This window comes from Ophidiomyces ophidiicola, assembly GCF_022830035.1.
Source record: "Ophidiomyces ophidiicola strain CBS 122913 chromosome Unknown scaffold_3, whole genome shotgun sequence".
Lineage (NCBI taxonomy): Eukaryota > Fungi > Ascomycota > Eurotiomycetes > Onygenales > Onygenaceae > Ophidiomyces > Ophidiomyces ophidiicola.
The window spans coordinates 596,356-621,182 of NW_026054643.1; the positions used below are offsets into that span (position 1 = coordinate 596,356).

At 45.6% G+C, this 24,827-nt stretch overlaps 8 protein-coding genes across 8 annotated transcripts; 6 read left to right on the top strand and 2 right to left on the bottom strand.

Moving 5' to 3' along the window:
* Positions 1-575: 575 nt before the first annotated feature.
* Positions 576-3,484, top strand: LOZ57_001239 (uncharacterized protein; the record flags this gene model as incomplete). The annotated part of the gene is made up of 2 exons (XM_049250331.1): positions 576-3,086; positions 3,140-3,484. The coding sequence occupies 2 exons, from the start codon at positions 576-578 to the stop codon at positions 3,482-3,484; spliced, it is 2,856 nt and encodes a 951-aa protein (XP_049110691.1).
* A 1,650-nt stretch (positions 3,485-5,134) lies between these two features.
* On the bottom strand, positions 5,135-6,654 carry LOZ57_001240 (uncharacterized protein; the record flags this gene model as incomplete). The annotated part of the gene is made up of 3 exons (XM_049250332.1): positions 5,135-5,194; positions 5,249-5,659; positions 5,737-6,654. The coding sequence occupies 3 exons, from the start codon at positions 6,652-6,654 to the stop codon at positions 5,135-5,137; spliced, it is 1,389 nt and encodes a 462-aa protein (XP_049110692.1).
* A 1,600-nt stretch (positions 6,655-8,254) lies between these two features.
* On the top strand, positions 8,255-9,663 carry LOZ57_001241 (uncharacterized protein; the record flags this gene model as incomplete). The annotated part of the gene is made up of 4 exons (XM_049250333.1): positions 8,255-8,578; positions 8,804-9,049; positions 9,111-9,216; positions 9,287-9,663. 4 exons carry the CDS (start codon positions 8,255-8,257, stop codon positions 9,661-9,663), a joined length of 1,053 nt encoding a protein of 350 aa, XP_049110693.1.
* Positions 9,664-10,120: 457 nt separating this feature from the next.
* SLX4 (5'-flap endonuclease) lies at positions 10,121-12,486 on the top strand (the record flags this gene model as incomplete). The annotated part of the gene is made up of 2 exons (XM_049250334.1): positions 10,121-10,906; positions 10,966-12,486. 2 exons carry the CDS (start codon positions 10,121-10,123, stop codon positions 12,484-12,486), a joined length of 2,307 nt encoding a protein of 768 aa, XP_049110694.1.
* A 1,178-nt stretch (positions 12,487-13,664) lies between these two features.
* Positions 13,665-14,982, top strand: LOZ57_001243 (uncharacterized protein; the record flags this gene model as incomplete). Its single annotated transcript, XM_049250335.1, has 3 exons — positions 13,665-14,194; positions 14,253-14,710; positions 14,774-14,982. 3 exons carry the CDS (start codon positions 13,665-13,667, stop codon positions 14,980-14,982), a joined length of 1,197 nt encoding a protein of 398 aa, XP_049110695.1.
* Positions 14,983-15,185: 203 nt separating this feature from the next.
* On the bottom strand, positions 15,186-17,215 carry LOZ57_001244 (uncharacterized protein; the record flags this gene model as incomplete). Its single annotated transcript, XM_049250336.1, has 3 exons — positions 15,186-15,932; positions 16,015-16,988; positions 17,140-17,215. The coding sequence occupies 3 exons, from the start codon at positions 17,213-17,215 to the stop codon at positions 15,186-15,188; spliced, it is 1,797 nt and encodes a 598-aa protein (XP_049110696.1).
* Positions 17,216-18,590: 1,375 nt separating this feature from the next.
* LOZ57_001245 (uncharacterized protein) lies at positions 18,591-19,497 on the top strand (the record flags this gene model as incomplete). Its single annotated transcript, XM_049250337.1, has 2 exons — positions 18,591-19,082; positions 19,147-19,497. The coding sequence occupies 2 exons, from the start codon at positions 18,591-18,593 to the stop codon at positions 19,495-19,497; spliced, it is 843 nt and encodes a 280-aa protein (XP_049110697.1).
* Positions 19,498-19,820: 323 nt separating this feature from the next.
* LOZ57_001246 (uncharacterized protein) lies at positions 19,821-20,351 on the top strand (the record flags this gene model as incomplete). Its single annotated transcript, XM_049250338.1, has 2 exons — positions 19,821-20,060; positions 20,118-20,351. 2 exons carry the CDS (start codon positions 19,821-19,823, stop codon positions 20,349-20,351), a joined length of 474 nt encoding a protein of 157 aa, XP_049110698.1.
* Positions 20,352-24,827: the final 4,476 nt, after the last annotated feature.

Consider the following 24,827-nt stretch of genomic DNA (forward strand, 5'->3'; position numbering starts at 1 on the left):
TGGGCCGACGCCGTAGTTTAGTCGCGTCGCAGTGCATTCGCTAGTTAGCAGTTAGTTAACTCTGCCGCTGCTGGCCCTGATCGCGGTCGCTTCCGCGCCCCTCGCACATACATAAGCGTTGACAGCGCCGACGCCTACACCCTCACAGATATCCCCGCGTGCCGTGCTCTGTGCCCTGCCTGCTCTGGTTGTTTCATCGTCGGCCGGCCCCAACTTTGGCTCCCGGCCGCGCTAATTAACTAGTTAGAGTGCAACGGTGCAAACCGTCCGGCGCTCGACTGCCGCGTTGACCTCAGGTGGGGACCTCCACGCCTAACTACACCAGCGACTATCCCGACTCCTCACTCTCACTCTCACGCACTCGCCCGTCCACCACCTGTGCAGCTTCGAGCCGTCGCCTGGTCCTCCGATGCCCCTGCCTGCCCGCCTGCTGCCCGCCCCCGTCGCTGATGCCGTGACCGCTGCTCGCCTGTCCTCCCGTCACTCGCCCGTCGCCATGCCCGCCGCCTAACCCTCCCCTCCTCCCCCCTCCTCCTCCTGTTGCTGCTGCTGCTGCGTCTGGCATGCCGGGAATGATGCGCCGTCTCAGCAGAGGGAGCAGCGCTGCTCCCGCCGCTGCCGGCAAGCTCGCCGCGCCCGGCACCACCTCCACCGATCCTATGTCGCTCATCAGGACCTTCAACTCCGAAACAAACCCGGCACGCCCCATCCGCCCGTCGCCGCTGGCCGTCTCGCAGATCCGGGGCATGCCCTTGGACCTGATCGATCGCATCCGCTCCTTTCCCCTCTTCCAGTCCACCCCGGAGTCCTTCCTGGCTGAAATCGGCCTGCACCTGCGCCCGCAGCTCAACTCGCCCAATGACTATATCCTGACCGAGGGCGACGAGGCCAAGGCCATGTACTGGCTCGTCCGCGGCGCCGTCGCCGTCACCTCGCGCGACGGCGAGAGCGTGTATGCCGAGCTCAAGCCCGGCGCCTTCTTTGGCGAAATCGGCATCCTGATGGACCGCCCGCGCACCGCCACCATCATCGCCCGCACGCGCTGCCTGCTGGTCGTGCTCACCAAGGAGGACCTGAAGAGCGTCCTCCCCCGCTTCCCCGACGTCGAGCGCGCCATCCGAGAAGAGGCCGAGGAGCGCCTGCAGATTTTGGAGAAGAAAAAGACCCAGGCCGTGCCGCTGCCCATCCGCCAGGACCGTCTCGCCATCGAGCGCCGTGGCTCCAAACGCCTGCGTGAGTCCTTCACCGGCGACTTGACCGTCGATGACGACCGCCGCTTCGATATAAATAGTAAGAGGCGGAAATCTCCCAGCCCTAGCTTGACGGAGAATGCGTCCACGTCGAGCGCCCTGGCGAATGGCCTGGTGAACGTCCGGATGCTGCTGCGCGAGCTGCCGCTGTTCTCCCACCTACCCCCTGATATCCTCCACTTCCTCGGCCTGAACGCGCAGCCACGCACCTACCCACCCTTCACTGACATCATCCGGCAAGACTCGCAAGGCCGCGAGATCTATTTCATCGTTCGCGGGGAGGTCGAGGTGCTGAACGAGAAGCCTGACCCGCCGGGCGCTGCGCGTCGCGGAGCCGACGCAGAGAGCCGGCGCCGCGTCGAAGTCAAGGCGCGGCTGCGGCAGGGCCAGTACTTTGGCGAGGTCGTCAGTCTGTCCCTGGCCCCCCGCCGCACAGCGACCGTGCGGTCCGTGACGGCCGTCGAGTGCCTGATGATCAGCGGCGAGGTGCTCGCGGAGTTCTGGGCGCGCTGCCCGGGCGATATCAAGACCCAGGTCGAGACCACCGCGAAGCAGCGTCTGGAGGCCGTGTCGGGCGGCGATGTCATCATGGAAGACGTGCCGCCGGCAGCGCCCGCCGCCGCGGAGATGCCCGCGCTGCCGACCACGCGCCGCCAGTCCATGCCCCTCCTGACCTTCACCGAGAGTGATCTGGACACCTTTCACAAGCCCCGCCGCCTCGAGGACGTGCCGGTGCTGCGGCCCACGGACCCGGACCCGTATCTCAGTGTGGACCTGGACAACATGCGCTCGAGGTCGCGTCGTGGGTCTCTGGCGCCCATTGTGTCCGAAGATGGGCCCCCCGGAGACCAGGAGAGCCCACTATCATCGTCATCAGGGGCCCTGTCCCGCTCTCCGCGCAGCCTCTCGCCCTCCAAACAAGCCCCTGTCTTCCCCTCGCCGTCGTCCTTTGACATGTCCCAGCCGCTCTTCCGCCCCAGCTTTGGGAAGACGCGTGGCGTCTTCACGGATGATATATTACTCTCGATTCTTCAATATATGGACCTCCATCACCTCCTCCGCCTGCGCGCCGTTTCGCGTCACTGGTCGAACCTCATCACAACGTCTCCACGGCTGCTGCAGTTCCTGGACCTCAGCATATATAACCGCAAGGTCACAGACGAAATAATCACAGATCTCATTTGCCCCTTTGTTGGGGAAAGGCCGCGCGTGGTCGATATCAACAACTGCTTTCATATCACGGACGAAGGATTCAACGCTCTGGCGAATACTTGTGGATACAATCTCCGCGTGCTCCGGATGAAGAGTGTGTGGGATGTGACGGCGCCCGCCATTCTTGATATGACCAACAGGTCGAAGGATTTGCGCGAGATCGATCTCAGCAATTGCAGGAAAGTCAGCGATACGCTGCTGGCGCGAATCGTCGGCTGGCTGGTGCCCGGTGCCCAGCAGCAACCACCACCACCACAACAACAACAACAACAACAACAACAGCAGCCCAATGGGAAAGCCGCACAGAAGAACCCCATGCAAACACCCATCCAGACCCCTGCGGGCGCCGTATATGGCTGTCCGGACCTGAAAAAGCTGACATTATCCTATTGCAAACACGTTACCGATCGTTCCATGCACCATATCGCGGCCCATGCCGCCTCACGCCTCGAAGAAGCCGATCTCACCCGCTGCACGACGATTACTGATCAAGGATTTCAGTACTGGGGCAATGTGCAGTTTGTCAGGCTAAGAAAACTTTGCCTGGCGGACTGCACATACTTGACGGATAATGCCATTGTCTATCTCACCAACGCCGCCAAGGGGCTCCAGGAACTGGACCTGGTAAATTCCCTTGACTCTATAGGCCCTAAAAAAGCTAACCAACTTCTCTCCAGTCCTTCTGCTGCGCACTCTCCGACACCGCCACCGAAGTGCTCGCGCTCGGCTGCCCGCAGCTCACGCACCTCAACCTATCCTTCTGCGGCTCGGCGGTGTCGGACGCCTCGCTGCGCTCCATCGGCCTGCACCTGCTGCTGCTGCGCGAGCTGTCGGTGCGCGGCTGCGTGCGCGTCACCGGCACCGGCGTCGAGTCCGTCATCGAGCACTGCAGCATGCTGGCCGTCTTCGACGTCAGTCAGTGCAAGAACCTCACCCCTTGGCTGGAGTTCGGCTGCAGCCGCAAGTACAGCGATCGCGTGCGCTTCGTGACCGTCGCGCATGGCGGCAAGGCTGACCGATAACAGCTGCTGTTGCGGGGGGTGCTGCCAACAAGCTTATCAGTGCCCTGCCGAACAGTCCCGCTGCAGGGAAATATGCGCATAAGCTGCCTTTTTTTTGTTTTTTTCCTGCAGCATTCTTGTCCCCATGAGTGCGATGACTGAGATGACCATTAAACCTCGAACACACCAACATTTTCCCCCTTGCCATATCCTCAATACTTCCTGTCCTGCTGTCCTCCCTTTTTCCCCAAAGTTTTTGTACCGCGCTCGTAACTTTGAAAATTTCCCTCTATCTTTGGACTAGATGGTTTGGCATACCCCCATGTACGTTTTTGTTGCTATTTTGTTCGCTTTTTTTTTTTTTTTTTTCATATTTGTGTGTCAATTTCCATTCTTTTCTACAATCTTCCCATTTGGTGTTGGGTTAGAAAAAGAAGTGTTTTTGTGCGTTGGCGGCGGTAGGGGAGGAAGGAAAGAGTTGATGCGGTTGGGCTTGGGTCTTGAGGTTTCTTGCGCGAGTACTTTGTATCAATGCATGTATCTTAAATGGACAGTGAAGCCAAGTTTTACTTGGATGCAAGTCGAACGTGTTTCTCGTTTTTCTACTTTGTTGACTTCTTCTCTCTCTCGCGATACCCCCTTTTTCTACGGGCTGATATCGGCCAACTTTGTGTAACTAACTATCTTGCTCGGCATAATTGACAATTTGCACATTGCGCGCGACTTCAGAAAGAAAAATATGGCGAATAAGTACTGTAGCCTTTATGCAACTGTCACATACGACCACAGGAAGTGGAATACAGGGCTTCCCGTCCGCTCAGCCGTACTTAAGCCACTTGCCGGCCGGCTAGTAGTTGGGTGGGTGACCACCAGCGAATCCCGGCTGTTGTATGTTTTTTGATACATCTTTTTTTGTATGCTAGTACTCCGTAAGCTAGCTAACTACTGAACCTTACGAAAGTCGGCTCTTTGTGGACAAGAATCGTGTTGAATGACTGTACGGAGCGAGTATGGCTACTACTGTAAGGAGATCTGGTGCCTCTAAAAATGCAGGTCTGAAGGATTTGAATATCAGAAAATTTAGATCTTGGAAATCTAGAGGAGAAATATTTGTGTATTCAAGATGTCAGAAGTAGACCGCTTTAACTATTAAGCTATCGCCGTCGAGTGAAATAACCTACTACATATCAAAAGCCAACTTTGGGTTTAAGGACCTTCTTCTCTAGCTGGGGTGACCTCAAATCTAAATCTCTGCAGTCCGTAAAACCCCATTTTCCCTCTCTGCTTGATTAGGGATAACACCTGGGAAGGCTATTCATGCCCTAAGAATTCTGCCTACAGGACGCCCCTTTGCCAGCTTTGCCATTTTGAGCAGAAGGTGTCAAAATTCCCCCTGAACCTGAAGTGCTTGAAGAGGAGCGCCTCGATGGGTTTCATCTTGGGGAAAGGTATCCAGTAACCATCGGAGATGTTTATGCCTCCAGATATCAAATTTGGGCCTTAGAATTACACCGATTAACCTACTTCATCGGGTCTTGTAGGGTCATGAAATCTTCACTTCATTTCACAGGCTTGATGTGGCACGGTAAATTCCTTTTAAGGGTTATGGAGTATGGCCGTTGCTATGTCCAGTACTAACGGTCCGCTAGCCATGGTAGACCAAGAAAAATCCTAGCATTCTGGGGATATATCTTTAGTTTCTCGCGGTCTAATTGGTAATTGCATTTCCTTCTGAAAGATATCAGCCAGTCGGACTTAATGCGCAACAACGGATTGTACACTCACGACTTTTAAATAATCTTCTACTTCATCGTATTCTATTTGCTTTTCTCCTCTTTCTAAAAGATACTGGCGAAGATCGTCCATTTTACGACGAGTAAACGCCTCACGATCATGGCGCATAGGTGTCATTGTTGTGGACCTATATACCCTCTCTGCTATCGAAGCTCGAGGACCGTAGTAGTGAACATCAAGATTTGACCAATACAGGTTATCCAAATTTAGGGTCTTACGAATAGCATGCACAAACCAAAAGGACCGATCGGCCATTGACGACTGCATTCTCGAAGATAAGAGCACAGCTCCGGGTTCATTTTTGCCGCCTCTGGCAGTTTCACGCTCTTTCATTGCCTCGAGGAACAGGTTCAGTCGAGGAGTGTATTCCTCAACAAAATTTTCTGTAGTTCCTGACCAGTTCTCAGGTTTCCTTAGTAGAAGCCACCAAGGGGGGCATGCAGCAAACACAGAAACTCCCAGTCAATGACCGCAGTCACCTCTAGCGTTTCTTCGTTCACTAAAACATTACCAGGGCACAAGTCGTCGCCGAATAGCTTAAAAGGTCCTCTGTTATCAGCTCTGTGTTTCGACAGGAAGTAGGGAATTAATGCCCGAAACAAATGGCGACAGGTATATTTTTCTCGACAGTCCTGTGAGTTCCACACAGAATTTCGTTGTTCTGAGAGATGGTCAAACTGTTGGTTTGCAAGATCCAATATATAATCTGCAGTGGTGTGAAAGGGCCCTTTTGGAAATGATTTTCCAGAAATACCGGTACACCGCAGCAGTTCATTCATTTCTAGCGTCAGTGGACGGTGCTTAACTTTCCAATTTGTAGAGTCACCCATGTCTTCCCTATGAAGTCCACCGATGGCTTCAAAATCATGGTCCCAAAGCTCTAGCAGTATGTCCGCCATGCGCCCGTAGAGTGTTTTCAGCACAGAAATGTCGATTTCTGGGTCTATTTTTCGTCCTCTCTCCTCAGAGACGCTGCCACAGAGAATTTCTGACATTTTCTTGCCATCTACCCATTCCATGATGATAAACGGGCCAAGTCCAGAAGGGTTTTCGTGGCTCATGCCGTAAGCTACTATACGTGGAATAGGAATTTTGGTATTCTTCTCGATATATTGCATAACTGCGACTTCATTGCGAGTTTTCTCATCCCGAAACATGGAGCTACCAGCCATGGGAAATCGCACAAACCAGTCCGGCTTGTTGTCCTCGAAACGTACACGAATACCACAATTGAAGGAGCCACCAGTAACAGTGATGACTTTCATAATCTCATGTCCTCGTAATGGACATATGAGTTTTAACAGGCCATCGGCAGACGCGCGTAAAAGCAGTATCCATTCCCGCTTTTGCGCCTCAAACCGCTCCAAGGCAATGTCGTCCCAGTCCATGTCCATCATGTTGAAGCAAGGCTGGTACTTCTAAACAAGCAGCGGAGGTATGTGTATAAAATGCCTACCTATCGTTTGTTTGGGGATAAATGCCGTAGGCCTCTAGAAAAAAGGCGATTGCTCAACACAGAATGTCGCAGGCTTCGAATTGTGACTCCAATCTCAAGGCAAGGACTGAGTTAGGATCGGAATAGCGAGAGCATTGCACACAGTATCATTGCCTAAATTGACCAACTCTATGGTGAAGGAAACTTGCGAAAACAAAGGCCATCTTCAAGTCAGGCTCGCCTACTATGTACGACCCCTAGAATGCCTTGCTGGAGCCGAGAGGGCGTGTTTGTCCTGTTTGCACCTCAACGTCAATGGTCAACATCCAACGCGAAGTTTCGCCGCAAATCCTCCTTTGAGATTAAAGGCATTTTGCCTGAGAGCGAATATTGACCCCTTTGAACTCCTATCTATATTGCCATGATATTATTTGCTCGATGTAAGTGTTTACATAGTGTAAACGTCCGCCTCGCTGAGAGCGGAATGTCCTTGGACCCGTGAACATTCCACTCAACAAATTTCTCAAAGTTCAGGAACCATACCTGGCCAAAACGCACAGAATGATAATTTAAAATCAAAACATTGATACCCGCTGTCACTTAGCCCGGTGACATGTCTGAGGATGAGACGATGGCCTCTTACCACACATATCATATTCTTTCACTTTGGGAAGCCCAACGTCGGCTCTCTCTAGCTATCCCAGAGAAAAATCTGATCGGCTGCAGGGCAAATATCAAATATCTCCTGGTGCAGCTATGCCATGCTCTCGCTGCGCTAATCTTGCATCCACGGGGAGCACCTAAGGCGGGCCTGGTCGAATCCCCTTCACTAGGGGTGAGGCTTGACCTCACTCTGCCCATATGTAGGCTCACTTCATTGTTTGGTTCTTCTATCACTTGTCATTGTTTTTCTATGCTCACCTTGCGTCTCATTGTGAACAATGAGTGCATGCAGTGAAAGCAGGGACGAAAATATTCACCCAGTATATTCTGTCACATATGGGACGTCAGCATATATAAACCCTCAAAGCAATACCTTTTGCTTCCTTACCTTTCAACTATTAATTTTCCTACCTGGAAGGCAATAATTCTGCAAGGAGGGCACAAACAGCCATGGCCATCTTTCAGCATGTCATATTCACCTTAACAATAGCTTTCTTGTGCCTACAAAGGCCATGAAAGAAATATCTAATATAAGGCATTGGATGAGTGATGCAACTGACAGCTCTGACATTTCTTTTGCACTAAGCAATACGCTAATCAGTTTCCCAGTGGGAAGCTCCGTGAGCTTTCGCACAATACTCTCACGTGTCTCACATTCCAGTGCACACAATATAAAAATATTATAACAGGACAGAATTTTACTTATATCAGTTCTGAACTCCTCTTCTAAACTCTTTCAACATTTAACTTAATAACATCTTGCCATTCTTAGCAATCAGCCAAGCAGAAGGCATTGCAAAGCTTCAAATTCTCCATCTATCACAATATCAGAAGCTCCTTCCTAATTCTAACTCTACTTTTTCCCTCTACCACTAATACTCTTCACTGCCCATATAAATATGCCTTCAAAAAACAAACGCAGTGCTTCAGAATCTCCTCCTCCAAACGACGACCATATGGACGACTGGGAGTCGTTATTTAATCTCGAAGGTGCACAGCAGGAATCCGAGGAATTCTCCTCTATTCCACCACTAGAAGAGGAAGAAAAACAAAAACAAAGAACTTCCTCTAAAAAGGCGCCAGCTACTTCTGGCAATACTAACACGTCTTCCACTAAAAAGGTACGACGTGGTAAAAACAGCCCAGAACCAAATTATTCTGCTTTGGTACAGGGCCAGATGGCGGGAACAAATCGAACCGGCCAGGCATGCGATCGCTGCAAGGTATGACCTTTTTTACTCCTCCTTAAAGCGGTTCATCTACCTTTTATTTTGCAACAGATCTCTTTACCCCTTCTTTCCTTCAGTGAGTTAGAACATTCCCAAGAAAAGGATCTATTCTAGATTCTGGCAAATGCGAAACTACCCCAGTCCGAGGAATATCATGTTGTACCAAGAGCTTAGTGTTTCCGCTGAACCTCTAAGATGCTAATATGTAGAACCATTTAGGCTCGTAAAATGAAGTGCGACTCTAATCCGACAGGCTGTGCAAACTGCAGTGCAAGCAATTCAAATTGCACTCAGACCGATCCGATATCTCGAGTGTCTAGCATTCGCGGGGAGTTGGAACGAGTTCGCGAAGAAAACCAAAACCTTCGCCGCGAGAACCAGCTGCTTCGACAAGAAAACGCGCGTTTACGCCAGGCATTAACTGGTGCCATGCCTCAAAGACCGCCCCAAGGTCAATTCGGAATGGTAAATTTCTCAAAACAAAATTACTCAAGGGGTTATGTGCTGATTTAGCGTTATCTTTTAGCCTAATTCAACAGGATACTCTTCGATGCAAGGTTTAGGTCCTTACCTTTCAGGACAAAATGTACCCTCACAAAATCTAACTAGAAATCCTTATCAATCTCAACGCCGTAAGTCACCAAACCCGCCGTACCATTTGGCTCAAGAAAGCGTTGAATACACTACTAACAACCTTCACAGCTTCGTCTCTACCCAGAAGGGGAAATGATCGTGCTCGCTTAGGAAACTGGCCACAGCAAGCATTAAATGCTCAGCCATTTCCTGCTCCACTTCCACAGGACCCCTTTATGAACAACTCGACGCCCATGTATGCAAACGGGAACCCTTTCGAATCTGGGGCGCCTTCAATGAGACGCACAGTTTCTCAAGGATATTCTTCAAATACCAATGCTAGAAATCATCTACCATTTCAAAATACAGCGCAGAATGCCCCATATATGGGACTTCCAAGTCAGACTCAGCCAGCATCGTCTAGAGCATCTAACCGCCCACGGCAGGAAGCTGAAAAAATGCCTACGAAAGAGTCCAGTCCTTTCGACGAAGACAAATCTCCTTAACGTCGGTTCAAGACTACATTTTATCAAAAGTTTTTATTTTGCCACACGAGTGCAGGGACAGAAAATACCACCTGCTCTTTATAGAATATTAAAGGGAGAGCCTGGGTGGTATTCTCGATTGGATTTGCGTTGCATTCACCGATAGAATTTTTGTGTCGGAATTTTTATTGTCTGTCTCTCATTCTTATTGTACAGAACATAGAATTTTGTCTTTAGAAGGTAGTTCTTTTTACCTGCAGTCCCAAATCAATTTATAACTACTCCGTACATACTCCGTACTCCGTGGTCGTGGTCGTTGCTATGGCGACAACAATGCTTGCCAAAATTAGGATGACATCAATATACGCCAAGCATTCATAAACGACTTCATCGATCTGAGTGACCCGATAGAAACAATGGCCGTCATCATGTTTGGGTAAGAGAGCAGCTGGATTATTCTGATAATATTCCTCTAGACATGACAAACCCAGGATTAATCCGCAGTCGAACTCGGTCGCCTTCTCCGGGTCGCATTTTTGCCTCCTCTACGACCCCGATCGTCGTCCCTTCGTCGCCTTTGCTACAATCTCCATCATCAATTTTAAAATCAATATTAAAGGATCCTATAGGCACCAAAACCTGTAACGCTAATGATGATGCATCAAGTTGCGACACGCCGATTAGACGCAGTGCGCTGAATACCAGTCCCGGGCGAGAAAACTTACCCTTGAAATCATCCCGAACACAGAGGAACATAGAGAAAATAGGAGGCAAATCGTATAAAGAGATACTTGGGAAGGCTGCGGATCATTTACATTCAAGTGAGAAGAAGCCAAAAAGAAAGAGTGGCTCCCAGAAGACGAAAAGCGGTGATAAATCTGTGAACAAGACTCTCATAGGTCATGCCACAAAACCACTGGCTACGAGAATATCCAAACCAGTCAAAGGTTTGCATACACTGCCTGACGATGGTGTGCCAACATTATGCGATGACTCAAACTTGACTAAAGCGCCATGCGATGATGACCAGTTCGACTCCCAAGCCGCTATAAAAAGACGATGCGGCTGGACACCAGTCAAGAATACAGCAGTTCTTACTGTTGATCTAACTCTTGACTCTGTGTCATCTACCCCAGATTCATGCTCTAAAAATAACCGGCCATTCACATCGCTTCTATCTGGATATGGCTTTATTCCGGGCTCTACTTCCAATACGAACAGCGAATCTTCGGAAATTAACCCCACTAAAAAAAGGCAACTGGAGGTAAGAAATGAAATATGTCTCGAATTATGTATTAGTCTACTCACTCAGCTACTCTTCAGCTCTTTCCAGCCCTTTCAACTACACTCCCCTTGGAGGCTGACAGCGGGCAATGCGCTCTGAAAGAGAAAAGCATAAAACCGAAGCGAGCCCGCAAACCTACATCTACTACTATTACATCACTCTCCACGGCTTCGTATGAACGTTATAATTCCCTTCCGTCTTCGAGAAATCCCGAGTTCTTGCCTGTCAACCCACCTGACCCATTGGTTAAATGCTCTAACCATGAATCGAGAGCGACTAAGCCCCGGGTGAAAAGAACCAAGGGCAAAAAGAAAATCGATAATTCTATTTTCAAGGTTGCTCCAGCCGTGGATGCCTTGAAATCGTTGGAAGACCAGGTGTTCGTCTTTGGAACATCTAGTCAGCTCGAGCGAAGTTCTCCAGATGAAGCCTCTTATATAAAAAATTGCAAGCAAGATATGCGTTTATCTGAGTCTAGTACTGGCTCTATTTCTACTTTATCTAGGTTTAAGGCGTCTAAAAATTTGTGGTCTGCTGGTGGCAAAACTCCAGATATGGAACTCAGTGATATAGAAGTCGTTGATATGGCCGACTCAAACACCCCAAGGCTCATTAAGTCGGCCACCCTTCCGCCTTGCAGAGTTTCTACGCAAACGGCTTCTTGCGACAATATCGCTAAAGACATCAGCCTACCACCTCAAGAGAGATCAGCGACTGCTAAATCAGTTATACAAGAGATACCAGAAACGCCTACTGGCAAATTTTGCTCGAAAATTGTGCAGCATCCGACAAACTCAAGTATTCATGCGGCAACTTCGAAACAAATGCCCAGCTTTCGTGGATTTACCACTGCGGAACTAACGCAGAAAGTAGCTGCCTTTGGGTTTCGACCCTTGAAAAACAGAGACAAAATGATATCACTGCTAGAAAAATGCTGGGAAACTCAAAACAAAACTCATACTCCATTACCTATGAGTGATGTGAAAGCATCTGACTCTATTCTTAACATTCAAGGGAGGATTGTGTCCGATCCCCCACAAGAACGACCCGCTACACTCAAGACAGTAGCACCAAAGAAACAAGTACCAAAGCATAAAGCAGATAAACTCACAGGAATTTCCCCCAATCGAAAAAAAATCGGTACCAATAATAGCAATGCCAATCAAAGTCAAATTCAAAGACAGGCTCCTTCTCAACCGGTCATCGTTATTCCAGACAGCGATTGCAGCGACATCGAATATGGCAGAAGCAATTCATATGATACACTAACCAGCCATTCTTCTTTAAACAACACCCACCCTTTAAGTCTAGACCTAAACCAGCAAATAACGAAAGCAATTAGAGCACAACCCCGGATCCCCGCTATCAACGGAGTGAAGCAGCCTACGTGGCTCGAGAAGATTCTTATGTATGACCCAATTTGGCTGGAGGATTTTACAGTTTGGCTTAACACCGAAGGGTTAAATTGTATTGGGGAAGATAGAGAAGTTGGTGTATTCGCTGTGAGGGAATGGTGTGAGGGTAAAGGTATTTGCTGTACCTTGAAAAGATCATCGTGACGCAGGAACATTGCCCTGCCACCTTGCCTACTTGACGAGTATTTATCATGAATCGGAGGCATATAATCGTAACGTATTGTCATAACTACATTAAATCCCGTCGTGATCATGTCGCACCTCTTATGGCAATCGCACCCATCAACAGCATGTCAATGTCCTTTCTTGCTACTTCCCTTGCGCCTTCATCTCCACCATCAAAGCGCTTAAAAGGATCAGATCCAACCGATCCCAGCTTATACACTTTTTTGATTCTTGCCCTGTCATTTATGGAGCGCAGTGATTCATCCGTGAATGGGCAAGGCGTACCCTCGACGGCTTGCCCCAAGTGTTTAGACACGCTCGAAGACGTGACTTCTATGGAGGTAGATATCTTTACTACAAGCAGATATTTTGTAGATTCCGATATTCCAAATCTGCGGAATGATTCTGCAATCTTTGGGTATCTTAGCACTGTTGGAAATGTGCAGAGAGATAGGGCATACATTGTTGTTTCCCCCCAATGAAAATACTATTTCAGAATGCACATTTTTAGATTTTAATCGATTGTTGGCATAATCCCGAACCGCTCTGAAAACTGCGGCCAAAATGTGGTTACGGGAAAAAATCTATGATGGTTGATTAGATGTTGATGGTATAGAAATCGCCTCGACAAAATTGCTAGGTATCATAGAATGATAGGATATATACGCCCAGTGGCTCTCACCATACTAGCATCTACAAATGCATACTCAAAGTCGGAATTTCCAGTCAGAAGTTGTTCTCGGAGGAATGATGCGTTTTTTAAATCACGATACAATGCAAAATGCACTGGAAGAGATTCGGGGAGGTGGGATATGTGTAGGGTTTCAATTAGAGACATCTTAGAATGTAGCTAATAGTAGCTCAGGGTATTCTAGGTTCCGTGTCTACGCCAATTAAACAGAGTCCAGTTTTTTTAAAAAAAACAACCGGCGATTGTCGTGAAATGCGCAGTGCTCAATAGACAAGTTATTAGATAAGCTATAATTAGCCCAATCACGTGTCAAGTCTTTAGTTATATAAGCAGCGCTTCTGGAAGCTTCGGGTGGCCGAAGTAGCTGACTAATTGCTCTATATTACTACGTCACTTAAATCGAGATTCTGCGCCTTCAACTCCATCAGCATTCTGCTCAGCAACTCCCCAGAAAATTTCCACAGTAATGGCGTTCATTCTTCGAAGGCCCTTTGTGGTCTCGTCAGTTTTCCACCAGGCTCCGAAATCAACCAACACTGCCGTTCGCTTCATCCATAATGCCTCGAAACAATCAACAAAGGCTTCCTCCAAACCGTTTCTATCCTCACCCTTCGCCCAAGCTCGACAGAATTTCAGAGATGCCTTCCGTCGCTCATATATGCAGCAGACATATCAACCCGCAAACCAGGGCAGCCTGACCCAGAAACTTTTATATGGCGCCGCTATCGTAGGAGGCACAATCGCAGCAACGAATTTCATATTCAATCGCGAAACCCGGGAAGACGGTGGCATGCCGGCATATGAGAGGAGCTATTTGAACGATACATTTTTGCATACTGGTCTAGGAATTGGCATCATCGGCATTGCTGCCCGTGCACTGCATACAAGCGGATGGTCGTATAGGCTCATGTCTGCGAACCCTTGGGCCGTTGTCGGCATGAGTTTAGTTGCTAGCATTGGAACCATGTATGGCACATTCTACACTAATCCTGACAAGTAAGCAAATTGTCCTTATTTAGTACGGGTGATTTGAGCGTGCTGACTAGTATATTAGTTATGTTCAAAAATATGCACTTTGGGCCGCCTTTAATGCCACGCAAGCCGCCGTTCTTTGCCCATTGATGTTTCTTCAGCCCGCCCTTCTTGCTCGCGCCGGTCTTTATACCGTTGGTATGATGGGCTCCATCGCCTTTGTCGGTGCCACTGCGAAGCAAGAGAAATATCTCTACCTAGGAGGACCGTTGCTCGCCGGTGTTTGCATTGTTGCGATTTCTGGCTTCGCTCCTTTGGTCCTTCCAGCCACGGCAGCACGGACACTTATGTGGTCGGAACGGGTCTGGCTGTACGGTGGCCTTGCCGTTTTTGGTGGCTTTACACTCTATGACATCCAGAAGATTCTTTATCACGCTCGCCTGGCGGAACGGGGCCTCGTGAGGAGGGACGTTGTTAATGAGAGTATTAGTCTGGAGCTGGATTTCTTGAACATTTTCATTCGGATGGTTCAAATTCTGGGTATGAGAAACAACAAAAAATAATCTCGGTTCTGCACTACACCTATTACGACAAAGGTTGTAGGTTCTCCGATTGAATTTCCAGTGAAACAACATTCCTTACACCGTGCAGCTACCGTGCCTGCGTGGAGACATACCAAGGAAACAAATGTTCGGCTCGATTTGTCTCAGAGCGCGATGAAATGCGCATCTTATTATCTTTGCATAGACTCAAGATTTCCCGACGATGCCACCTCTTTTGATATGATTGAACAAGGCACTGTTTATGCCTGAGTTTAAGAATGGAAGAAATCTTTACTCTCCTAACTTCATCTCCACTTTAATGCCAGAATGCCCAATTAGTTCGAATTTTTATACTATTAATAAATACGGACTTCTATAAAGAATGACATGTTTATAAAAGGAGCTATGGAAACAATAGTGATAATGCCTCAACCCCAATAATATGAAGCGACGCCGTAGCCGTAGAGGGAATATTAGAGATAGGGACCCAAGACTACCAGCATAGATAATACCAAACACTGTAACCATGGACACTGCATTTTCCCACAGCCTGACTGCTTTGGGATATGCTTCACGCTATGCGTTGGCCGTGAACCCAGACGACCTGGCCTCCTCCCCCATTTCGGATTTACATCAATCTCGGTAACTTCCCAGTGCTGCTTGTCGGACGGAGACTTACCGCCGCCCACTGTTTTAGAACCTCGAGCTGGCCAATTTCCAACGCTACATAGCCCACTTCCTCCCATCTGATCGGCTGGAAAAAATATTTTGGGCAGCCCGTTTTCTACCACCAAATTCAATGCACCCCAGGTATCTGTAGTATAATTTGTACAAGTGGTGATTTCGGTGAGAATGAGATTTTCAGTACCAATTCTCGGAATCCTAAAGTCGTAGTGTCCTCCATTTTCTCCGTGGTTCGAGTAAACTGTTATCACCTGCCGGGGCTGATATCCCTTGCGAAAACTAGATATGCCGTCTTCGACAGACAAGGGGTAAAGTTCTTGTTCAAGATAATCGTCATCTATACGAATAGCTTGTTGGCGTAACTTGTTCACCATAGCCGTAAATTGGTACAGAGGTGCACTAATATTATATTTTGAAAGCCAGAGGGCTTCATGGTTTGTAGGAGCACGATCACCACTGAGATGCTGCTCTTGGCCCTGGTAGTACATGGGAATCCCATCTGACAGGATGGTGAACGCAATCACGTTTTTGGCAAGCTAAAAATACGGTCAATGATGTTGGTATAACTACTACCTGCAAGTCTAGGTGCCCCGGATAGATAATGAGACTTGCACTTACTGACAGATCGGAACTAAATGATGCAAACTGAGGGAGATCACGGTTTTCCGAAAACGCACCGAGGGCAAAGGGATCGCGGCAAGTTTCGGCTACTCTATCTAAAGCCCTTGGAAGAGCCGTCATATTTCCCTTGCCAAAGGCCTCAATAAGGGCGTAATAGATCGAGTAGTTTGGAAGGCCAGGGATGTAATGTTGATAATCACAAGCAACATCTTGCTTCGATTTGAAAAGCTCTCCGGTGGCAAAGACACTCGACGCGTTGACGAACTCTTTCAAATAGTCTTTGTCAACATATTTGACGGCATTTATTCGAAGGCCATCAATGGAATAATTAGAGACCAGGTTTTTGACCCACGTTTTCATCATCTGAGCGACCGTATTATTACCAATACTAGGGGTCGGCAACGGTGGTCTCTTATCCCCAGCCCAAAATTTCTGTGTCGTGTCAGAATTGTTACGATCAGTAATCACACAGTATGGCTGGGGGTATTTTGCATTATCAAAAGGAAGGTCTGTATGATTGACCGCCTTGGCTGGATGATAGGTCATGTTATTTAAGACAATATCAACCATCAGGTACATGTCTCGATCATGGAGAGCCTGACTCAAGTCAAGAAGGTCCTCACGTGTGCCGAAATTTTCATCGAGCTCATAGAGGCTCTTGGGCCAGTAGCCTTGATACGCGTCGCCATACCTGACAGTACCATTGGCATGCTGATTAACGGGCGAAATCATAATGGCATCGAATCCCATGCCCTGGATATAGTTCAAATTGTTGATTATCCCTCTCCATGACCCGCCACAGGCAACAGTATCATTTGCGCTGCAGTTTGCCGTTGTCGATCCATCAGTTCTGGCGAATCGGTCTGTGGACACTTGGTATATTGACCGACGCTTCCAGTCCCTAGTATCAGCTGTTGAGGCAAGGTCGCGGCATACAATAAGCAGTATCACAAGCAAGGTCAGCATTGGCTCTAGGGAGTAGGTCAAAGGCGAGCAAGTATATCAAAGATAAAGCATGAAGCAATATGAAATATAAAATACAAATAAATGTCATCAGCTGCAAACACCTTAGGAATGTTGAAGTCCATTGGTATCATGGTGGCTTTACGTGGCTAAGCGTACCTACCTGACTGGACACGAGGGAAGCAGCAGCGGAAGACCAGAACGAGACTTCTGGTCTCAACAGCAGTGCATTCATCTCACGAACTCCTTCCTCAGTATTTTGGCTCAAGGCGTAATAGTATTTGGGAGTCAGGTCTGTACAGCTGTTCAGTTGCAGATTGTGAAAATGCGATGCGATGAGCTAGAGAAGAGTGCTCGATTCATCTGGTATTCATTAGAAGGGAACCTAGTGACTGTTTGTATTAAACTAGGCAAGAACTTTTTCAAGAACATTGGTAAATAGATTTTAGCCTTTTTGTCTGAGTGAAGCGTGAGAAAAAGAGTCCCGGGTATGTCGAGTCAGAAAGTCATTGATTCCACAATTCCAATCCCATGTTGGCCAGTGAATAGGCTGTCATTAAAGAAAGGCAAATCAGTCATGGAAAGTCTTAGCTGATGGAAATGGTCTAGCCTCATGGGTGGTTATATCTGTAGAGCAACTGATCAATCAAGTTCGAGGACTCAATATTTGTACTCCATTCCATACCCTCACGTTGCACTCTTCTCACCAACAACAACTCTCCACTTGATGAACAGTGCGCAGTAAGTAACTCACCCCCAACAATGCAAAGCATGTAACTAACTGCTACTGAAGAGTTTGACATCATGCCGCCCAGCATGGTTTTGATGAAACGTAACCATGTGGGTCAAAACTCAGGCGCCATCAGTTCTCCTTTCACAGCGGTCAGTTAAGCGCCGGCATAGACAGTCTTTCGGCCCAATAGAACACCGACATGTGCCCTTGAAAATCTCATCTTTGATCTCACCGGCTGCGTATTTTCTTTGCTTGCAAATAGAACACTGGTTAAATGCCTCAAAGCCAAGCGCAGCACCAACTAGCGTTGGAGGTGTCAGGCGTCAAGACGCCGTGATTCTCACGGCTTCTCCATACAGGCTCGTCTATACCCGCCCCCTCATTTAGCGCAAGTACGGAGTGGCCTAAGGAGTATTTCTTTGTTCTATGGCCTGGCTATTGTTTGGGCTCTCGGTTCCTATTGTTACTGTGGTCCACACGAATCGAGTGTAAGGTCGCCGACGAGAACCGCCCTGGTGACAGAAGGCCCACTCCACATGCCTGTATACTTTGACTTCGGAATGACAATTTGCTGCCCTCTTAAGCTTTTTGAGCTAGTCTGCTAGAATCAATCCTGGTCTCTGAGAAAGAGTATTTTATACTATTATCAGCCATGCTGTATAAATAGCTTAAAGCTAAATTATCTTTAGCATCTTAGCTACAACTAAGATGGAAGTTCTGGCATGAGGCGTCAAGAGCGATGCCTGCTCGCAGCGCTTGCAAGCTCTCCAATTTGCATATAAACACCCCATCTACTACTCATCGACAATGTATAATAATTACACATTAGCCGTATAATCCGAATCCTTCTGATACCATTATTCTTAGAACAACGACAATGAGATATATACTTTTTACCTCCGCATTTTCAGGACTCTTGTTTTGCATTAGAGCTTCGCCGATTGCAACAGGCGCCATTGCCCAAGCCACACCATCAGAATATGACCCCCCCTCAACATGGCTCCCTCTTCCACCAGCTCCTGTCGCTACCTCCGCTGAACGGACACTATACCGAGTTGCGAGTCGAAATAACAAAGATGAAAATGAAGCCGCCGTTCCACACCTACCTGAAATTCTAAGTGGATTTGCAAGGTTTCTCAATCACAGAGAAGAAAACACGGTCAAAACGACAGGCGGAATACAACAGAGTACAGAAAATGGAGTCACGGGGCACAAAACTTGTGAGCCGCTAACTTTGATATATGCGAGGGGAACAGAAGAAGCGGGGAATATTGGCACGGTTGTTGGGCCGCATCTCACAGCAGCACTGAGGAGGCTTTTGAACAACAAAGTAACAATTCAAGGAGTTAATTATCCCGCGACAGCTCGGGTAAGTGCTTCACATTGCTCACGATGCCATTGGTCTTTCTGCCCGACTGACATAAAGGGCCAAGGATACCTCGGGTCTAGGCGCAGATGGCCCAGCGATGGCAGCTCTTGTAAAGCAAGCCTTAGCGAATTGTCCAGCGACTAAGATAGCCGTTGCTGGGTATTCCCAAGGTGCCATGGTAGTTCACGACGCCGCGGAAATCCTGGGAAATGGCAAAGTCGCGGCAGCCGTGGTTTTTGGAGATCCTCTGAGGTATCTTCCACTCGACATTGCGATGCCTGGAAATATCCGAAAACTTTGTGCGCGCGGTGACCCAGTTTGTGGAAATGGGGAGGATATTTCCCTCCATAGATCATACGGAGAGGTAGCTGAAGAGGCAGCTCAGTTCATTATCAAGGCGACTGAGATAAGATGACACGGAGTTCGAAGTCTAAAAAAGGATCATTGTATAAATTTTCTCTGAGTTTCCTTTTTAGTACATAGATTTCAAAGCGAGCAATTCGATTTGTATATAGTGTCATAGTTAGACGCATATCGTTGATGAATGTGGTTATTGATATCTTTTGGTTCCCTAGGTGGGACGCAGATGAAAGCGAAACGCTAAGCCCATTTAGGAATGGCGTCCGCCAGCCCAGATATCGCCCTTCACTTAGTCGGAAGCTTGCGCTCTCAATTATCAGATATCGCCGCACTTTTTCTTATTATTGACCTTCGTACGCTCCCGAAGCATTCACCACAATGGCTTCTGAGATGGACATCGATCAACCTGCATCGGAAGACCGTGCTCTGTCGCATACAGGCAAAGAATCACGAACGCGCGCGGGCGCAGTCGCAGTGCGGAGTATTGAAGGATGGATTATCCTCGCCACGAATATCCACGAAGAGGCTACAGAGGAGGATGTTACGGATTTATTTGCCGATCATGGAGAAATCAAAAATTTTAACCTGAATCTCGACCGGCGAACGGGTTACGTGAAGGTGGGCTAGCTTGCACACTATGACAGTCGTTGGTCTTTGGCTCATTGCTTATAACAGGGTTATGCTCTGATCGAGTACACGACACTACCTGAAGCCGAATCGGCAATCAAAGCCCTTAATGGCACAAAGCTCCTCGACCAGACTATCGACGTCGACTTCGCGTTCGTGCGCCCGCCGCCCTCATCCAACAAGGCCAAGTGGTCCGGCGGCAATGGGAATCGCGCCCGGGGAAATAGGGGGAGAAGCAAGAGTCGAGAGCGAAGTCGCAGCCCTGGGGCAGAAAAAGAGTAGACTTCTTGCTGAAATTTCCCAGGAAACCCAAAACGACTGGTGCGATACATAAATGGAGGCCGGCTTGGCGCGAGGAAGGCTATGCGGGAACTTTTTTCTACCCACTATGAGGCCTCTTTAAAGGTGTTGGGCTTTGAGATATAAAACACAGTGTTGTTCGTTAGCTTTCTCCTGGTCTGCGCCGTCGAGCCCTGTCCGCATCGCATCATTATCATGGTGGGCCCATTTTAAGCCGACTACATCTCTCTATGGATACATCCTCTGAACCGTCGAGGAGAGATGAGTCGGCGCCTTGTTAGTGAATATAAAAGGTTTGTGGCTCTTTCTCGTTCTCACAAATCGCCAGTACTGACAGGCTATACTAGAAAGTATCATTTGCAATTTTGAGTTTCCAGAGCTGCTACCTTGTTTTTAGGATTAAAGCTCGCTTATCTAGCATTTAATTATTAGAAACAAAGCACATAGCAATCACCCCGTGGTTACTTCTCTAGCAAACCAAAAAGTAGCCCGCGTGCCTTAAACCTTCATGGATGATGGTAGCTTATGTAACAATCCACCCCCTGACCTTTTGTTGAGCAGGAGTCAGGTGACTTGTCAGGTGACCAGGTCTCTGAAGGAGGAACCGGAGAACCATAGGTTCACCACCTCCTCTTCTCAACCATGGTACCAATTTCATTATCTTTGACTATTGGGCTGGTGGAGATTTGCTAGGGGTTTTTCATATGTTTTTTCTGTAGTCTCAGTTATAGCATGTTCATCTATAAGTATTTTTGTCTTGTTCATTAGAAGCAGACTCAGATGCAATATTATAGATGCTCAGTCACATAATCATCATGTGCTTCTGTATTGTTCAATAGTTATGAGTCTGAACTCTTTCAAGAATTTGATTGTTATCTAAAGATATGTTCAAGATACTTTATTTTACTCTTGTTATCCATACAAATAGAGATCACTATTAAGTATCTTGAGATCATACATTGAACTCTCTATTTAAGCTTAAATCTTAATTGCAGAGTTCACAGAGATCTAACACATCTATATAATTTTTATCAATCTAGGTCTACAGAAAATCATAATCTAGAATCAACATCTCACTTCAATAATTAATTAAAAATGAACAAATTGTCTAGAAGAGTTGTTATGCTGAATAGTTCTGATGATTGAAAAGAATGAATTAAAGACATTAAGTATTTAGCAAATCTTCACTGATTGTGATCATATGTCAATCTGACAAAAGAAACACATTCCAAACTTTGAAAACTTATTATAGAGAATTTTCTTTCTTCTGGAAAAACTGAAGAAACTGCAACTTCTGTGGATATGAAACATGCAAGAAATATGCAAAGAAATCAATACAGAACTTAAGAGAAGAGAATCTTAGTGATGCAAGAGCTACAGAAGATAATAAAAGACTGTGTAGATCTGTCTCTGAGAATTCTTACAATAAATGAATCAGATAATGTAGAAACTACTGCAAAAGAACATCTGAAAGCTGTATATACTAAAAATGTGATGAATGCTTCTCAATTGAAAGCTAGACTAGTAGAGAAATTCAAAACTCTCAAAGAAGAGTCAAAGAATCAAGCAATTGAAGCATATTTACTGAACTACAAAGAAGTATTAAATTGAGCAATTATGTATGATATGTGTGAATATATCTGTGAATCTTTTGTCTTGAAACAATTTCTGAGAGCTATCTCTTCAAATTATAGAGAGTTCTTCTATACATATCTATCTAAGCTTCTAACCAAGAAGAATTTGAATTGAGAACATGAGCTGAATGTTTATAGACATATTCAGATATTTTGACAGTTGTTAAAGAAAGATACTGAGTCAGATTAAAGTAATAAGTCATCAGCATATTCCACTGAAAGAATTGTTTAAAATAAGTCATCAGAAGAGAATAATGAAAGTATGAACTCTACATATCTTTGCAGAGAGCAACATGATTGAGCATACTGTTCATATTTTAATTCACTTATTCAATCAATGGGCTGGAAACTGAATCCAAAAATTGATAATAAGATCAAGAAAGCATTGAAGAATCCAGTGAATGAAAGAAAATTAAAGAAAAAGATTGCAAATTGAAAGAAATCAAAGAATTTAAATGCTAATGAAGAAGTTGATGCTTTGAGCAATGTAACAGAAGATGATACTAACAAAGTCATTGTCAAGACATTTTCTAATTCAACTATCTTTGCTTCTGTAATGGTTTTTAACTCCACTAACATGAGCAATAAATATAAATTCTATTCATTACAGAACAGCTTCATATTAGATGAGAGTGCAGATGCACATATTTGCAATGATTTTACAAGATTTCAAAACTACTGAGATGCTGATTCTTTAGATATTGTGCTCATTGAAAATACTCATTGTAAAATTCACAGATACAGTGATGTTGAAGTTTATATTCAAACACTGACAGATGCTGACAAGATATTACTAAAGAACATTCTCTACATTTCTGACTTTCATATAAATCTAGTAGCACATGGATTGCTGTGTGTGAAGAGTTGTTATTTGAATGACAAGTCTTTTATGATTTACTATGCTGGCACAAGAGATATCTTGTTCAATTTGACTGTTAAAAAGAGAAAAATGATTGTAGAATACAGATCTATTAATGTTGCAACAGACAGTATAACAAAGAGTGTCTTTACTGTCTCATTGAGCAGAGATTTAGTTAAAAAACTGTTGACAGCATTGATCTTCAGTTTGCTAGAAACAATGAATATTTGGCATTTGAGACTTAATTATCTAGAAAGAGAGTCTCTGGCTCATCTTCTGAAAATGTCTACTGACATGAAATTTGAAAAGATCTCTCAGAATTCTCTAATGATGAAGTGCAGATCTTGCACTCTTTTAAAAGCAAAGTAAATTATACACAGAATGTCATTAGAAAGATCTACACATCTGTTCATGAAGATGTCTATTGATCTCATACAGTTTGCTTCAGATTATAATGAAGATAGATGGGTGATTCACTTATATTGTGATTATATTCATCTGCACTACATAGAAACAATGCAGCAAAAATCTGAAAGTTTAATGTGCACAGCAAAAATGATAAGAATAATTCTCAATTTATATCAATTGACTATCTTGACTATTTAAATTGACAGAGAAATCTCTATGCAGTCAGAACTGACAGCATTGACTCAAATATATGATATAGTTGTTCAACATTCAGCACTCTACACATCAGCTCAAAATGAAGCTGCAGAGTGTGCAGAAGCTTTAATAACAACAGCAGCACATATAATATGAATTGAAGTCAATTTGTCTGAGAATTTGTGGCCAGAATGTGTCAAAACTGCAGTGTATATTTTAAATAGAATTCTGATTAAAGATCTTGATTGAAACACTTCTCTTGAATTCTTAGAAGAATATCTTCAAACTGCAACTTCTTTAACTGAAATTAGACATATAAGAGTTTTTGGCTGTAGAGTGTATTCTTTAATTAAGAATGCATGATATGAAAGAAATCAGAAGCTGACTTCTAGAGCAGAAGTTGAATATCTTATTGAATACAAATCAATAAATATTTTTTGCATTTGAATTTCAGTACAATGAAAGATTATATTAACAAGAGATGTTATATTCAACAAAGATACACTATTCAATTCTAACAAGATTAGCAGTGAGCTTTTATTACAGAAGAGTCTTGTTGTGCTGGATACAATATCTTTCATTGAAGTAAGTGATATTAACAAGACAAGCTTAAGCAAGCATGATAGCAAAGATGAAGACTCTGAGAAAAATACATCACATGAAAGTTATAAGACTGTTGATCAGTTAATAAGATTGACAGAAACAATGACTAAGACACTAACTGATCAATCAGAAGAGACATGTGCATGATCAACATCAGAGTCAATATTAGAGTTATCTGCTTCAGACATCTACACTCAATCTCTTCTGAATGACTCAACAATGCCATCAACTGAAATAGAGACACTGAATCAACTTTCAATGACAGTCAATCATTCTGCTGTGAAAGCTATGAAGATGATGAGTGATGTTGTAATTGAGCTGTCTGAGATTATAACATCTACTACACTTTCTGCCACTAGTTCTACAGAGATGGTGAGCACAAATGATGAACAATTAATAGTTAATTGTTCTGCCACAGAAGTGATGAGCACTAATGACAGAATTTCAACAGTTAATCATTTTGTCATGAAAGTAGTGAATGACTCAGCTGATGTGAGCTCAAGCACAGAGCAATCTTCTAGATGAAGTGTTAGAATAAGATGTCAAAATGCAGATTGAATTGACAGATGAACAGCTTATACAGTGATTCTGCATCAAACAGTGCAATTGAATTCTTTTTATAGAGACTATTTAACAGCTTTTACAATTACAAATTCTAGACTTCACAGAGAGAATCTTCTGAAGTCTTCAAAGCATTATTTTTCAATGTTGCAACATCTGCATGCTGATGGGTTTAAGACCATCATGAATGTGGAAATG